The sequence below is a fragment of the Panthera tigris genome, chromosome A2 (assembly GCF_018350195.1).
Source record: "Panthera tigris isolate Pti1 chromosome A2, P.tigris_Pti1_mat1.1, whole genome shotgun sequence".
NCBI lineage: Eukaryota > Metazoa > Chordata > Mammalia > Carnivora > Felidae > Panthera > Panthera tigris.
Window position 1 is genome coordinate 147,946,553 of NC_056661.1, and position 17,311 is coordinate 147,963,863.

General features: G+C 39.6%; 1 protein-coding gene across 5 annotated transcripts in view; it reads left to right on the forward strand.

The window, feature by feature from the left end:
* EXOC4 (exocyst complex component 4) overlaps positions 1-17,311 on the forward strand; it is a 745,858-nt gene that overhangs the window by 322,552 nt on the left and 405,995 nt on the right. For 4 of the 5 annotated variants that reach the window (XR_006212814.1, XM_007076278.3, XM_042972750.1 and 1 more), the window contains exon 10: positions 12,608-12,704. Coding sequence is in view for 4 of the 5 variants with exons in the window: in XM_007076278.3 (XP_007076340.1) it covers positions 12,608-12,704 (97 nt within the window). In the remaining variant the exon portion in view is untranslated. Of the gene's footprint in view, positions 1-12,607; positions 12,705-13,010; positions 13,669-17,311 lie in introns of those variants that run through there. The other variant, XM_042972743.1, reaches the window with a different exon arrangement.

A 17,311-nucleotide genomic window follows, 5' to 3' on the forward strand; every position in this document is an offset into this window, starting at 1 on the left:
CATTTCTTAACATCTGATTATAATCTATATCAAATTCCATTTTATTCTATATTGTTTATTTCACTCTATCAAGTTAACTGATAACATTTAAGGCAAAAGCTGTATTATTTTTATTCTGTTAATTTTTGTGTATTTGTAATGATTATCTTAGGCTAACCATGAGAACTGACTGAAAACCAACAGCAAACAGGAATAGAGATATCTATACAGAATCCAAAGATACTTGTGTCGGAATAGTTGAATTCAGAGGGGGAATTGTAGACTGTTCTGTAAAGAGTATGTTGTGTGGAGACTTTTCTTTCTAGCAGTGTGACTGGTATCTTCGTTGATCGTCGCGTGAAAAAACTTCAAGTGTTGGGTGAAAACTTAAAAATGTGTTAAATCGCTTTGATGAGCTGGCAAGAAAGTTAGGATTATTGGAGGCAGTAAAAGGACTCCAGAGAGATATTGGCGAAAGTACTTCCAAGCCAGTTTTTACCTTGAAAGTACTTGCCAAACCCAAGTGAACTTGCAAGGCACAGAGTAGGAACAAAGCCCAGAACCTCCCCAGCCTGGGGAGTCTAATAGAAAGTTATCCCCAAACTCCATATGGAGTACATGGGTCATCTAGAAATACCATCCTTTTCTCCATAATCTTTCCATCTCCTGTAAGGGACTGGAAGAAAATTGGTCACCTTGGCATAGGCTGAAAGCAGGAAAAATCCCCAGAAAAAAACACATTAGCTGCCAACATAAACATCATCTGGGTGGTGTGAGAAAATTTGAAAGCAAGAGTTTGGGCCCCAGGTTGGTAGTTCTCTTGTTAACTAGCAGAAGCCATTGCTAATCTTTTCTGATGGAACCTCTCTTTAAACCAGACCTTCAAGAATTATTACAGACAAATTTCTAAGGAATATGAACTTATATAACACACACTTTTCCACACATATGTGCACACATACACGATACACAATATATCCAGAAAATGGGGATCCAGGAGCAAGATTCAACAGAGATGGTTTACAAAAGAATCAAATCATCAGACATTCAGTATTGCAGCTATGAAACATTTAATATTGGTTTCTCGCAAATGATATTTTTGTTAATAACTTTTGCCCTAATGGCTCCTGTCTGTTATGTCTTTTTCTTGCCTTATTGCAGTGTCTGTATTTTTTTAAATTTTTTTTAATGTTTTATTTATTTTTTAAGACAGAGACAGAGCATGAATGGGGATGGGGCAGATTGACAGAGAGACACAGAATCCGAAGTAGGCTCCAGGCTCTGAGCTGTCAACACAGAGCCCGACGCGGGGCTCAAACTCACGAACCGTGAGATCATGACCTGAGCTGAAGTCGGACGCTTACCGACTGAGTCACCCAGGCACCCTGCAGCCTGTATATTTTTAATGGCTGTATCATATTCCAGTTATACATACGTACATACATACATTCATACATACATGTTTGTATCACTTATGTATATGTAGATTTGTGTGTATGTTTGTAACTAAGTCCCTGTTATTTTGCATTTTAATTGACTTTTTAAAAGTTGAATTTACTGTTCTATGATGAACATGCTTGTTGCCAAATCTTAAGTTCCCCCATGATGGTGTTTATTTTTATTGAGGATGGAGGAAATGCCTAGAGCCAGAATTATGGAGTTAAGTAATATGTAAAATGTTAACGTTGAAGGAGGGATGGATATATATATATATGTATATATATATATATATATATATATATATCCATATGTATGTATACACACGTTATGACAATCATGACTGATGGAATGGAAAATAAAAATTTTGACAAGTGCAAGATATAAGCATGCCAGATAAATGTGGAGGAAATAAGACTGGAAAAATTCACTACTTTTTTATTTGGTTTAGGTATATGTATGTGTATATATATATATATATATATATATATATATATATATATATTTGGCATTTGAGAGCTGCAGGGGATGGACAGTCTGGATAGATTGTAAAACACAATTTTTTAAATCAATTTTTTTGCTGAACATAGGGCAGACACAATCCTATGTTATGCTCTATTTATATAGAAACAGAGGGGGAAAAAATAAACCCCCTGCCAGCTGTAATTTTGAGTGTTGATCATGTCACGGCTCATGCTTAGCTGGTTTGGAAGGCTGATTTTAATTCTGTGGGAATATTCCAAGAGTTGTCGCCTAGAGTGCCTGGAAAGTTGACTGTTGCTGATTAACCCTAAAGAGTGACCATGGGTTTGCTGGGAAAGTTATTTAAAGCCACCTGTGCCTTAGTCATCCAGATGCTTCCAATGAGCCATGAAATAATGCTGTTTCTGTTTGGATGCCAGCACTCATTATCTTTGTCAGTAAGTAAACCCTACCATGTTTTGCAACTTGTAGTTTGACTCTAAATTTGTCTTCAAGGAGACCTTTCTCTCTCTTACCTCTTACAGTCATTTAGGGTTATTACACTTCCTGCCTGTCACTTTAGGCCCTTCAAAATAATTTCTTTCTTACTATGGGCGTCCTTAGATTTAAGCACATCTGTGAGCATGGAGACAATGACAACATTTAACAATACCATTTCTTCTATACGAACTAGTATATTTATGCACCAGTCATTTCCAGTGGCCTGGACACCATCATAGACCATTTCACAGGCAAAATAAGATTAATGGGCTCAGTCTGTGTTCAGCTTGATACTCATCCGCACCATAAATCCACTACTCAGCTGGCAAGCCATCATGGGAAGACTCCTGACTAGTCGAACATACATGTTAGGTCAGCACTGAGATGGGCTCATCTGATTAGAGAAATTCACTGCATTCTGTCATCCTTCGTATCACTCTTGGCTTTATTTTAACAAGAACTACTGAGCAAACAGTAAAATCTTTGGCAATCTGAAACACGAGTGAGGAGAGAATCCTTATTGTCAGGTTTAATCATGGTCGGTGAACCAACACAGACACTTAGTTGAAACAGTACAGATCGGACGGAGAATTTCCCGGTTGTACCAATTTCCAAAGACTTCTGCCCTGCCATCCACTTGTTACACTGGTAATGTTTCTGCAGTGATCCTTCAAAACAGGGTCACCCCTACAAGAGGCAGGGGGACATCTGGGGCTGGTGGGAAAGGGTTCTTCTGGAGAACAAAATACTTACACTTCCTCTGTGGACTACTCATCACCTCCCCGCCCCAATGCACAGATTTTCTTTTAAATAGTTATTAAAGAAAATAACAACAGTGAGCATTGGAGTGTAGCTTGCTTGGAAGACAGTCTGCCATTTCCTCAAAATGTTAAACATAGAGTTACTGTATGACCCGGCAATTCAAATTCTAGGTATATATGGAAGAGAACTGGAAACATACGTCCACACAGAACTTGTATATGGATGTTCCTAGTAGTGTTGTTCCTAACAGTCCCAAGTGAAAGTATCCACGTTCATCAGTTGGTGAGTTAGATAAACTAACTGTGGTATATACACACACTGGAATATTACTCCAACTTAAATGAAGGACTGATAAATGCTACAACATGGATGAACTTTGAAAACATGCTAAGTGACAGAAATCAGACACATGATAAAGCAGCTTACCCACACAAAAATCTTTGCGTTAGATATACCCGGCTAACCGCTAAAACCTATTTAGTAGATTCAAGATAATTAAAACTAGGGAATCAGTTAAAGAGTGGAAGGAGAAAGAATCAATGCCGTCTCCTTATGTAGCCTTAAAATAAAGTGAGTTGCAGGGTAATGTCACTAAGATAGGAATGCTTCTCAAAAATGGTCAATTAAAGTTCCCTTGTGCCTTATTGATCAACCATTTAAAAATATGCATGCAGTGACTGTGGATCCTTCGGTAATTGGCTCATATCTTACATTACGCTCTTCATAGAGCATGCCATTTCAGACTCCATTAGAGAAACAGTCTGTACTGTTACAAATGGAGCCGCCTTTGACTTACGCTCACGGAAGAGCACCGGGTGAACACGTTTTACCGATGGCTCAGGGTGAGCTCCATTAACCTGAAAATCTGTTGTTTCCTTGTTTTTGGTTCCTTGTCATTCCTCCGTCCGAAACATCGTTGAATCCATTGTTAGGAAGATGATTAAAGATTTTTTTCTTATTTTCTTTTTAAGCCAAGACACCACCCCAGAAAAATAATTATAAATTCACGTGTTATTTGGGAAATAGAATGTATTGCATTCTTGAACCACCAACGAATATGGTATTTCTGGCTATATAAAAATAACCTGTCACTGGGCAGTCTCTAATTTAGATCCTCCTTCTGTACGTTACGCTTTTTACCTGTGGGTGACACTAGAGAGGGGCCGAAAGGAACTTCCCCTTCTTCCTCAGGGCTGAGGTCCTTGGAATTTCCTTTATTTCTTTCATTTCTCAGTCTTGCCCCGCCCCCAGCCTCTGCTGCTGCCCAATTCTGTAACTACTGACCATCAGATTTACTGCCCCACCTCACCTTGTTTCTAACTCAGGGCTTCCTGTGATGACCACAGGGAAGGCGAGGAGAGAGATAATTCTAAGTATGTCCCTGACTACAACTTCCATTCCTTTTAAGTCTTCTCTGTCTCTGACCTCAGCCATAAAAACTCTGATCCGCGAGAAATCCCCACGTGACAGCTTGCACTGCTTATCATCAGTCAGGACGCTTTCCAAGTCTCATTTATTTCTCACCAAGCCTTGACCCCTCTGTGGTGGATCATTGGAATGTCTTTCTTACCAGAACCTTTGACTCCTTTTCCCCTTGTTCTTTTGCTCCATTCGGCTGGTAAATCCTTACCTCTAGCTCTCAGAGTCTAGTGTCTCTTCTCCATTCTTACTTCTGCTCTAGAATATTCCACAGCAATATGGTGCTGCTCTAAATTGCAGTTATTTCAGCCCACCTGGGCCCTCAGCAGTATAGAGGGATTATCAAGAAATCCTTCCTCAGATGTAACAGGAAAAGTCAAAGCGAGGGAGAGCCACTGGGAGTCCTTTAAAAAGAGGAAGCAGAAAAAGTGGGCTTCTGTTTGTATTTTGGGTATTGATACAGGCGGACGCTCCAAAGCTCCCTCCTGATGAAGGGCCAGACCCTTTCCTGTCTTCCTACCCTCGTGTTCCTGGACCTCCAAGGAACCCTCACCAGTAGTTTGGAGTTGGAGGGGTCATTATATGCAGTGCTGGCTAGTCAGGAGAGATGGGGAGAAATAGAGTTAGTTCTGGGTCTTGCTGCTGGGACTACATTAGAGAGGAAAGTTATTTCTGGCCTCAGTTGGACCATTAAGTGTCTTCCCCCCAGAATCATTGCTTACATGATGGTTTTATCTGTAGAATGTTGTTTTTGTCAGGCTTCACGTACATTTTTGATCAGAGAGGCTTTTTGTACATTGACTTGATCATCAGCTGCTCTGTTTAGTGTCGATTCCGTGGAAAATGGATTTTAGGTGTCAAACCACTGTAAAATCAGGATTTACTCCTCCCAGTTTTAGAGTTTTCCTATGTCACCCATCATCTGTGTCATTTGTTTTAATTTTTTTATATTTGTTTATTTTTGAGCGAGAGAGAGAGTGACAGACAGACTGAGTGCGAGCAGGGGAGGGGCAGAGAGAGAGGGCAACACAGAATCTGAAGCAGGCTCCAGACTCTTAGCTGTCAGCACAGAGCCCCACGTGGAGCTTGAACTCACAAATTGCGACCTCATGACCTGAGCTGAAGTCAGATGCTTAAACCAACTGAGCCACCCAGGTGCTCCTCATCTGTGTCAATTTATTCAACCTGTGAGTTTCTTGGAACATAAAGTGATATTAAGCACATTGTAGTGTATGTATATTGGGAAAAACTGTTTAAATACTGAACCTGCCATGTGTGGTTTTGATTTTGAGCAAGGCTCTGCACCCCCTGCCCCAGAGCCTCCCATTTCCTCATCTCTGTGTTGAGTAATAATATTACAGGGATATTACTAGGATTAAGTGAGATGTTTTATGCTAAGGGTCCAGCACAGTGTCAGTTTCCTGGTAGATGTTTAATAAATACGAATCCCCTCTCCCCCTCTTGACCTTCTTCCTCATATCTGCCTAATACTTGACACCTGTCTTTTTTATCTACATAGTACAAAATTAGAGCTACCCGGGAATAAAATATAATTGAGCAATGAAATATAGACAAGGCATTTACTCCTCTAATGGTGGGGATAACTAATTTGTTTCTACTTGGGAGATTGTTTTCTATAAATAGTATTTATTATAATTTTTTAGCATTTTGCTGAAACATGATTCCTTACTTTGCATACTTTATGCAAAACACATTTGCTATTTGTTCCTGCGTGGTTTGCACTTAGAATTCACTAGATCTAAAAAAGACATTATCAATTTTTTGTTTGTTCATTTGTTTATTCATGTAAATAATAAATACTCAACAAACACTTACCAAGTACTTATTGTGTGCCGGAAACTATCCTAAGCACAAGAGATTCATCCATGAACAAGATTGTATTGTTGTTAATCATTACAGACTTAGTGAGAGTTGAGTCCAAAAGATGATCCTTTCCTCGAAGGGGTTTATTCCCAGGTCCAACAGCAACTTACCATGAGCAATGGGATGTTACCACCAATCTTGATTTGCTTGACTTGACCGTAATAGTAAGTTATTTGAGTGTAAGAATAAATATCGTACTTCTGTTTTCTTCTTAATCTCGCACCAAACCCCAAACTCATAGATAGTCCCTGTCATAGCTCCCAGCATTGGTGGTAACAGCAGCAACAGCACTGAGTCCTAATGATAATCTGTGCTTTAGAATGGGAACTTGCTAAAGAACTTAATCTAAGAGAAGGCTTCTGGCAAGGTGACAGCTATGAATTCAGGGAATTCTTAGACCATTCAGCAGGCTCTTAGAGTCAATTAAAGACCCTGTTTATTGATGCAATCAGAATGCATTTTTATAATCCTTCAAAAGTGTTTATGAAGCAAAGTATTTGCTGTAAAAAGAAATTCATCTTCAGTGTGGTTCTTTTCAACGTGGAAAGGCCAAGTTTAAATCCAGGCCATGTTGAACATGTCAGATAAGGCATGCTGCTTTCTATGGCTCAGCACAGTTGACCGTCAGACTCTGTACTGTTTCCAAATAAGCACTTGGCACAAACAACTCATAATCATAATATCTATACATTCAATATTATTTTTTTACTTTTTATTTTATTTTTATTTTTTAAAATTTATTTTGAGAGAGCAAGAGACAGCATGCACACATGAGTTGGGGAGGTGCAGAGGGAGGGAGAGAGAGAATTTTAGGCAGGCTCCACACTGTCAGTACAGAGCCTGATGTGGGGCTCGAACTCACCAACCATGAGTGAGATTGTGACCTGAGCCGAAGTTGGACTTTTAACCGACTGAGCCACCTGGTGCCTCGATAGTATTTCAAAAAAAAATTTTTTTTTTACATTTATTTATTTATTTATTTATTTATTGAGAGCTATAGAGAGACAGAGCACAAGTTGGGGAGGGGCAGAGAGAGGAGGAGACACAGAATGTGAAGCAGGCTCCAGGCTCTGAGCTGTCAGCACAGAGCCCGACAACGGGGCTTGAATTCACAAACCGTGAGATCATGACCTGAGCCGAAGTCGGACACTTAACCAACTGAGCCACCCAGGCTCCCCTCAATACTCTTTTTAATTGAAAAACTAAAAGTAGAGAAAGGCAGATTTTATTCTGTCATGCTCTAAGTGTTCTCAGCAGTTTTCTAACCTTGCACTGCAATAATCATGCCCCCCAAATAAGACAGACATGTTCTAATGGCCTTGCTAATGCTCTTGACTCCTCCAGTGCTGCCTAAAGTAGCAGGAATAGCATTTTAAAAATTGGGCCTTTTGTATTTTAGTTTATGTTTCGGTGATTGTGTGTGTGTGTGTGTGTGTGTGTGTGTGTGTGTGTGTGTGAGTGATCAGTTAGACCCTTAACTGTTTGGTAATTCTAATGAGGAAAGGAGACCATTTATTTGAGATATACTAGGTGTCGAACCCTGGACTGAATCCCCTTGAGTACGTTCTCACCACAAGTCTTTGGAAGAGTTTATTTCAGTGTGTATTTTATAAATGGGAAAGCTGAGGCTCAGAAAATTTAAAAAATTCTGTCACTTATAATATCAAGTAGCACATCTGGGGTCTGACATCGATCTTACTGATTTTTCCCACCTTACCATGCAGTCCTCGCAGCGAGAACATTTGTTTCCATTTCTTTCTGAGGCTGGGCTTTTCGATTTCTGTTTTATTAACATGACTATATTCATTATAAATGCCATCAAATTCCAGTTGGGAAGAATCAAGGAATAAATAAGCTTAGGAGCTAATCACTTCTGTGTCAACGAATTCTAAAAAAGCCCAGATTGTGAGCACTAAGATGCTGCCATCCCAGCAGTCTTTGGGTGGCCTTGGGGCCTCTTGCCACTTGTCTGCAAGAGCCTGTCAAACCATTGTCCTCGTTGTTAGAAACTAAAATACGACGGGGGCATTTCCTCCCCTTTCTGCACAATATGTATTCTACTCGATACTATTGTCAGTTTCTCTTTCTCTCTAACCATCCATCATCATTCTGCATTTCCTCTGGTGCCTATCACCCGGCCTCTGACAGCTGAGATTAGACTGTAAGCATAATGAATGAAGGGGAAGGAGATGCTCTGGCCCCTTTCGTGCTCTTCTCAGGATTGAACATGTTCCTTAAGAACGTTCGTGACAGCAGCTCCCAGATTGCTTGATTACAGGAAGGCGTGTGAGGAGGCGTGTGTTTCTCACCCAGAATATTGCAATGCTAGACTAAATCTCGGAGGATTAGAGACTCAGACCATATGGTCTTTGGCCACGGCCTTTACTTTTGGTTCCTACCTGTTTATTTTAGGACGATGGTTTGACAAGAATATCTTCACTGGGTTGGTGCTGTTTATTGGTAATATATAGTAAGCTGGATTTGAACTTGTCGCAAAGAGGAAATCACATCAGCTGGAGGGCAGATGGTGTTTGCGACGGGACTGGAAGCATGTATGAGGTTCCTATAGGTGGAATTTTGGTTGGAGGTTGAGGTATTTCTTCCCAAGCTCTACTTTTTATTTAGTTTCACCCTATTCTGGAAAGCAGTAATCACCTTTCTAGAGCTAACAGGGAACAAATGCAACTATTACTTAGGTTCCAGCCGGATGCTGGCCATTTCACAGCCTGATCTCCCTGTCACTGACATTTCTAGTGGCTCTTGGGCCTTATTTTTGGTATTGGATCTTTTGTTATCTACGTTTCTCATATGATTGCCATCCACAAATGGTGATTAAACACACCTATTACCCATAAGGCTCTGGGGATACAGAGAGAATTGCTTATGTTTGTTAGGTTTTTGACAGTTTACAAAGGACTTGCACATATACTTTCTCATATAATTCCAGTAACATCTAAGTTAGGTGTTTCTTCCTTCATTCAGCAAATGTATGCTTTTATAACCATTTTCCAGGAAGTTCCATTCCAGGTTCGAAAATGTTACATAACTATTAGAAAAGAAATGGAAGTAGAGTGACCTAAGTTAAGGTTATATAGGTTATCGCATATGAAGTCACTGTTAAGGGAATTGTGGACCCTGGGAGAAGGCCGTTTGACAGTTTAAACCTTTATTTTTTGAATTTTTCAAAGTTGATTTATTTTTGAGAGAGACAGAGATAGCATGAGTGGGGGAGGGGCATATAGAGAGGGAGAGAGAGAATCCCAAGCAGACTCTGCACTGTCAGCCCAGAGCCCCATGTGGGGCTTGGACTTACGAAACCACGAGGTTATGACCTGAGCCGAAACCAACAGCCAGAGGCTTAACCGACTGAGCCACCCAGGTGCCCCCCCCCCCATTTGACAAGTTTAAGGCTAGATGTGGTGCCTGAAGGAATGGTGGGAGGAGGCAGGGCCCTGGAAATGGAAGCCCGTTGTGGACCAGGGCACGGAGGTGTGTGTGTATTCAGTGCATTCGGTGGGCATGAACATACTAGTTTGGAGCTAAGTTAATCAGGTCTATATATAATTATCGAGGACCTAAAATCATTGAACCTGAGACTTTTTTAGAAATCATTGGAAATCATGTAGTCTAACTCACATTTGTTCTTAAGAGAAATGTTCATATTCAGTAAATGAAGGCATTATATTGTTATGTAGATTTATTTCATAGGAAGTTATTGATGTGGCTCCTGGAGTGCAGAAGATAACCTGTTTTTTTTCCTACACATACACACATGTTTCTTTGGTAATTCAGCGCTGGCTTCATTTTATGATCTTAGAGAGGTATTGATAAAGACGATATATTTATTCTGTTTGTGACCATACCGTGTGTCCTCGAGAGAAGGACTTTGTTAAAAGAGTCATGTTTGTGGTAGCCCTGATGCTCTCCTTATGCAAAACCACTGACTTAGCAGAACACTAATATCTCTGGTGCAAATATAGTAAATACAGCATGGATTTTTTCCATGAGAAAAATAGCTTATGACTTTCAACCAAGAGCTGTACATACTATTATATTTTCTGTTTTTCTTAAGAAAAGCCTTGCTCTGATTAGTTGGTGGAGACAGCTGATCCAAATGGGATTTGTCTAGACTCTGATGCCTCTGGGAAGTCTTGATGATCCAGGGTATGGATTTCTGAGGCTTCACACGTTTTTATCAGTCAATCTCCAAGATACCTCCGAGACCGTTAAGATAGATAATAAATCAAATGAGATTTAGCTGTGTTTGGTATCATGCAAAGAACTATAATTAGAAGGAAAATGTAATTTCAAAAAAAGAAATGAAATAATTTAAGTGTAGGTTGTTAGGATTTTGAGGAAGACCATGAAACAGCATCTATCTTTACTGTCAGAGTTCTGAAACTATTAGGAAATAACATAAGTCGGGCAGATGGAAGCTGAAATACCAACTTTTATTGGTATAAGCCAGACTGAAAGATGTAGCCTTCTTTGAGAGCCAAAGGAGTTTGCTAACTGAAAATCAAAATTAGACAAATTTACTCACCCACTTACAGAAGGGACTGGACCACTCCATCCCTCTCTGACAAGGCAAGACCTTTCTGGTTAAACTTGACAAGACAACACCATCTACAGGCATTCTGGTTTCTAAAGTGGAATAAGGAGGTTGCTGAGACATGTGTACTCAGCTTTTTCTTCTCAGTTTTACCAAGGGAGTCACTTCACTTCCCCTGGAGTGCATAAAAGACAGAGAGAGGCCAGGGATTACGTTAATTTTCATTCTAATGGAAGGTAATGTGAGTGGTGTGGGAGGGAGGTGGAGCACCTCTCCCAACACCCGAAGATGCACACTTTTGCGCATTTTAACCCTCTGAAATCAGGATGTTGTATTAAGTCTATGGCATGTTATTAATGCCTGTGGACCAGAAGACGGTCAAAATGGGTTGTTTTTGCCTCAGTGTTTGTGAGCTGAGTGGGTATTCCTCATACCATGAGCCTTCACTGATTCAATTAATGAACCTCTTAGGGGCCTTTTGAGGAAAGAGCACAAGTCTTGGTTAGTATTGGAACACCTTCTCTTTAAACCTTCTGATAGCATCAAGTTCATACCAATGTTAGACCTTGCAGGATCGGTATCAGCAGCTGGAATAAAATACTGGATGAATTCCTGTAAGAAACCCGCTTAGTGACACCGTTTAGAAAACGAGGATATTGACAACTCTGAGTCATTAAGAAAAGCTGGATTCTGAAAATTATGTAATTTTAAGAACATAATTCATTTTTCTCACTCTCCCATGTTAAAGGTGTATGAGAGATCTATGGTAAACACCTATTTATTTTAAAAACCTTAAAGTCTTAAAAACCCCTAAATAAATATTTATAAATTATATAACATACTTGTATATATTTAAACTATAAGAAGCTTTTCAATGAGAAAAAGTTAAGGATGCATTATATAGTTTCAGTAGCAGGATTTAAAAAAAAAATTTTTTTTAACGTTTATTCATTTTCGAGAGACAGAAACAGAGTGTGAGTGGGGGAGGGGCAGAAAGAGAGGGAGACGCAGAATCCGAAGCAGGCTCCAGGCTCTGACGCGGGGTTCGAACCCACGAACCGTGAGATCATAACCTGAGCCGAAGTCAGACGCTTAACTGACAGAGCCATCCAGGCACCCCCATTAACAGGATTTTCTTAAATTTAGTGTTACTTGATAATGTGTCTTACAATGAATGGGGTCTGAGATTTGGTGAAGTGTGGTCAGTTAGGTCTGTATGGGTCTCTGCTCCAACCTTTACTGCCCCGGACAACTTGGATGGTACTTCCTCTTTGGGAAAGTTTCATGTGCTGTCCTATCCAAGATGGACACTGCCAAAAGCAGATCCTAACTTTCATGTTTAACTGGGTCATCATGCCTTACCCTCTTTCTTGAAATACACAATTTATTTTTATTGTGCTTCCACGTTTTCACTCCAGAGTGAAAGTGCTCCCCTGCGGTTTACATAATCAAGAAGACTGGATCCAGTCATTCCAAATAATTTTGTAGGCCTGAAGGCAACTGTTTGCAAAGACAGTCCTTCTTATGGCGGTATAACATTCATCTAGATAGCCCGGGTTTCTTTTTGGGGAATGTTCTAGTAAGCTCAATCTCTCTTCCTTTTCCTGCAAGGGGGTCCTGATGACAACCTAATTGAAGGTGGAGGAACAAAATTTGTCTGCAAACCTGGAGCCAGAAATATTACTGTCATATTCCATCCATTATTAAGGTAAGTCAAATCCTACGTACTTACTGAAAAATCAATATTTTCATTATTTATGCCGATGCACCGAATGCCAATAGGTCAGTCAGCATTGAAACAAGTCCTAAAGGAAAAAAAAAGAGTGTTGCATCTCCTAGGGCTTTACTATCAAAGTTTATCAATAAAACAAATAATGTCAACTCATCTTAGTACCTGTTTGTTCTCAGGAATAATACTCCATGAATACTTTTTAAAAATTTTCTTTATTTCCTGTCCCTGCCCCTCTCCCTCTCTCTGTCATTGTCCCTCCCTTCCCTTCTGTGTTTATTTCAGGGAGTGGCGACTTATGGTCCACCGGAGAAATCTAGTCTGCCACCTGTTTTTCTTTTTTTTTTTTCAATAAAATTTTATTGACACAGTCATGCTCATCTATTCATGTATTGTCCAGAGCTGCCTTGTGCTATGGTGTTGCAGAGTTGAATATTTGCAAGAGAAGCCATATGGCCTACGAAGCCTAGAATATTGACACACTGGCCCTTTACAGGAAAACGTGGCAGACCCATGATCTGTCTCCCTAATTTACATTAATGATTCAGATATCCTTTGAGGGTTGGCAAATCTTTGAACAGATATGACTTATCGAAACTGAAAGGCATTATAGCAGTTGTATATATGGCTTTATATATTAAAGGGCAGCTTGATGCTAACCGGAATAAAATCTGTTGCTCAGTTTATTGTGGTACTGTGATTATAAGAAAATAAAAATCTGTGATACTTCCATTTAAAAAGCTTCAAAGCCCTAAATACCTTTAAAAAGAAACTTTTTTGGAAGAAGGGAAAAGGGGGTTATTATTCAGCAGCTCTAAAATTTTGGTTTTGCACAATGAAAAATGTCTAGAGAACTGTTGGATAACAATGTGCATAGAGTTAACACTACTATACTGTATACCTAAAAAAGATTAAGGTGGTGAATTAAATGGTAAGCGTTGTTGACTTCAATAAAAAAGGGTACTCTTTGGGGCACCTAAGTGACTCAGTAGGTTAAGTGTCCGACTGTTGATTTCGACTCAGGACATGATCTCACAGTTCACAGGATCGAGCCCCATGTGGGGCTCTGCACTGACAGCACAGAGCCTGCTTGGGATTCTCTCTCTCTCCTTCTCTCTCTGCCCCTCCCAACCCCTCGTGCAGGTCCTCTCTCTCTCTCTCAAAATAAATTTTTTTTAAAAAAGGGTACTCTTTGGACACAGATATCTGATGTAATATTAAGTGTATGTTTTCTCTGTGATGAGCCAGTATTTATTTTTGCTTTGTTCATATAATGGACCAGAAACTCTTGGGTTCATTAGAGGTTAGGTCCTCAGATCATCCCATTAACTTTCTTATGTAACTAATATAATATTTGAGGCATTTGAAATAACAGGTAAGCAGATGCTACTAAATTGTCCAGATAGAATATTGAATGTACTTTGCTAAAACATGAGCAGTTTACTACTGGAATGATCCTACCTTTTCATTAACCAAGACTTACTAAATTGCAATCATTGGAACGAGTTCAATTCAGATCTCTTATTTAAGCAATGAGTTTTAAAAATTATGCTGAAATACTTTACTCAAAATTAGTTTTAAATGCAGAAACACAAATATGTAAATTAATAAAGACATCCTTCCATGCAGTAACAAAGAAGAAGTTTTTTTTAACGTTTATTCATTTTTTGATAGAGACAGAGTGTGAGTGGGGGAGGGGCAGAGAGAGAGGGAGATACAGAATCCGAAGCCGGATCCAGGCTCTGAGGTGTCAGCACAGAGCCCGACACGGGGCTTGAACCCATGAACCGTGAGATCATGACCCGAGCCGAAGTCGGGCGGATGCTCAGCTGACTGAGCCACCCAGGCACCCCGATTTTTTTTTAAGTAGACTTCATGCCCAGTGTGAAGTCCGATTCGGGTCTCGGACTCCCAACCCTGAGATAAGACCTGAGATGACACCAAGGGTTGCACCCTTAACTGACTGAGCCACCCAGGTACCCCAAAGAAGAGATTTTTAAAGAAGCGTTATTAATCTTTCGAAAAATCTGTGTCAGCAAACAGTCACAACAAGTAAATCGTGTAATTTAAGAATCACGGAATTAAGAGAATTAAGACTATTCCTCTATAAATCTAGTTGATTTTCTATATATAAACGTATGAATTGGAACATATAGAATTTCTGGATTAAGTGACAGTGCTCATATTTATTTCACCTGACTTTGGTACTTAGTTTAATACTCATTTTCTTCTTTAATTAAATTGATTTCTACTTAGAGCTGCTAATTGTTAGGAAAATGGGAAAATACTTTAATCATTATAGGCATCTTCTAACCTAGATTTAGTGCCATCATTTACTGGTAAGTTATGCCATTGCATGGATAAATGAAATCCTTATGCTTATATTTGTTCCAAAGCATAGAGGAAGATCTTTGGAAGTTTTTTAGCTATATTGTCAATAACCACTTTTCAAGAGATTTTTTTTCCCTAAGGTTGTTTGGTTTTTTTTCCCCTTCGTTAAGGTGAAGTTAGAATGGGGGAAAAGGTTATCCTTATTTCACACTTAATAAATTGCATTTTTGCAAAAATACTCATAGAGTTTAATGTATTACAGTTCTTGACTATTATTTTTTAGCATTTATCCTGCTTTACAAGAGAGGTTTTAAGGCTTGGTAGTGCTCGTACTGGTTTTACACACTTGATTGGTCTCTATTTTTATTCAATATTTTCTTATTGATTAGAATTGGAGAAATGTTTGTTGCATGCCATGGTTTATAGTCATTCTCTGTGTAACTCTTAATGGAAGCCACAAGAATCTTATGTGGTCTGCGAGGTGAGTGAATTCCTTTCTAAGCAGGTGATCATTATGGATTTTGAATTAGCCTTTGGCTCAAATGGAAACCTTGCTTCTCAAACCCATATAGAGTCTCAGCTGAAACTTCATAATGGGCTTCAGGGACTTCAAATCATTAAGATCTTACAGTTTTGGTTTTTTCGTTTTAGTTTTTACACTTACAGATTTGGCAGTTATTAGATTTATTATTTCTTCTAAAGTTTGGAAGTTTAGTTTTGGTAATGAGAGGAAAGTGCACCTTATCATACCAGTGCATTTCATTTTTACTCAGTGTTTAAATTTTTCATTTCTCCTCTGGCCACTCAGTCATTCATGATCAACAAATGTGTATTGAGCACTTATGATACATGTTTTCCCTTCTGTAAGTTAGGTGAGGATTCTTTAGAAATAGTCACTCTTATTTCTATGGGATTATTTCAACAAAATACGTATACATCCTCTAGAATGCCCCTTGTTGTGTTTCCATGCAAGCTCAAAGTGAATGTGATTTTGCACATTCTTATTTACAAGACAAGATAAACTATGGGAGAGGTAGCCTGGAAGAATGGAAAGAGGGGAGAAAAACACAGGATAAGAAATTTAAAGTGAAAGCCTCAACAAATTAGGTGCAGATCCAGGTTCCTTCTGTTCGGTTTTACTCACTGATTATTTATTGGACTCTGATTCTATGCCAGGTCCCAGGGACACACAAAAAATAACATGAAATTCTTGCCTAAAAGGTACTCACTCAGTAGCTGCCTTGGTGGCAAAAACTGAGAAGCCCAAAAATGCCAATTATTGGCGCGGACGGAGATGATCTCTTACACCCGGTGTGCAAATGGGCACAGCCTTTCCTGAAGCCAGTTGGACAGTAGTGAGCAGTCACATCCCTTCCACCCAGTACTGCACCACCTCGACTCCCTTGTGTGCTTCTGCTCCTTTGCAGTGACTTGTTCTTTTCCCATCCTCATTCCCCAAACTCTTCTCCTAATGGATCGTAATAATCTTTACTTATAACTGGCATCCTATTCAGAAAGTAAGTTCAGAAGGAACTTATCACAAGTTGGCTTTTATCACCCATTTCAACACTGCCATTGTTTTCTTACAGTCTCTCTTTCCGTGAACGGAGATAGTGTTCTTTGGAAGCCAGAAACCATTTCAAGTGTGTAGGGCTTTCCTTTTCCTTTGCTCCTTTCCCCCTGTGTCAAGCAATACTCGTATTCTGTCTTCCTGAACTTTGCATGTGGCTAGTCTACCCTTCATTTATTAAAAATGTTCTTTTCATGGGGCGCCTGGGTGGCTCAGTTGGTTAAGTGTCTGCCTTCAGCTCAGGTCATGATCTCACAGTTCATGAGTTTGAGCCCTGCATCGGGCTCTGGGTTGACAGGTCAGAGCCTGGAGCCTGTTTCGGATTCTGTGTCTCCCTCTCTCTGCCCCTCCCCTGCTCGCTCTCTCTCTCTCTCTCAGAAATAAATAAACATTAAAAAAATATTCTTTTCATAATTTTCATTTAATTGCCAATGTATTCTCTGTAGCACAGAAGTTTTCTTCATTGAGAACTCTGAACCACCCTATTCCAGAACACCACACAGTGGATTCCCATTATGCCTATTCCCATTATGCATTATGTTTTCTGTATTCTTAGCAGTCATTTTTCCTGTCCTCCCATAACATCATTGTACAAGGTCCCGGATCTGGCAACCTCGCTGGTGTATTTTTGCACTTTTCTCCTAAGTACTGCCATTTCTTCACTAGGAAATGTCATAGGGTGTTG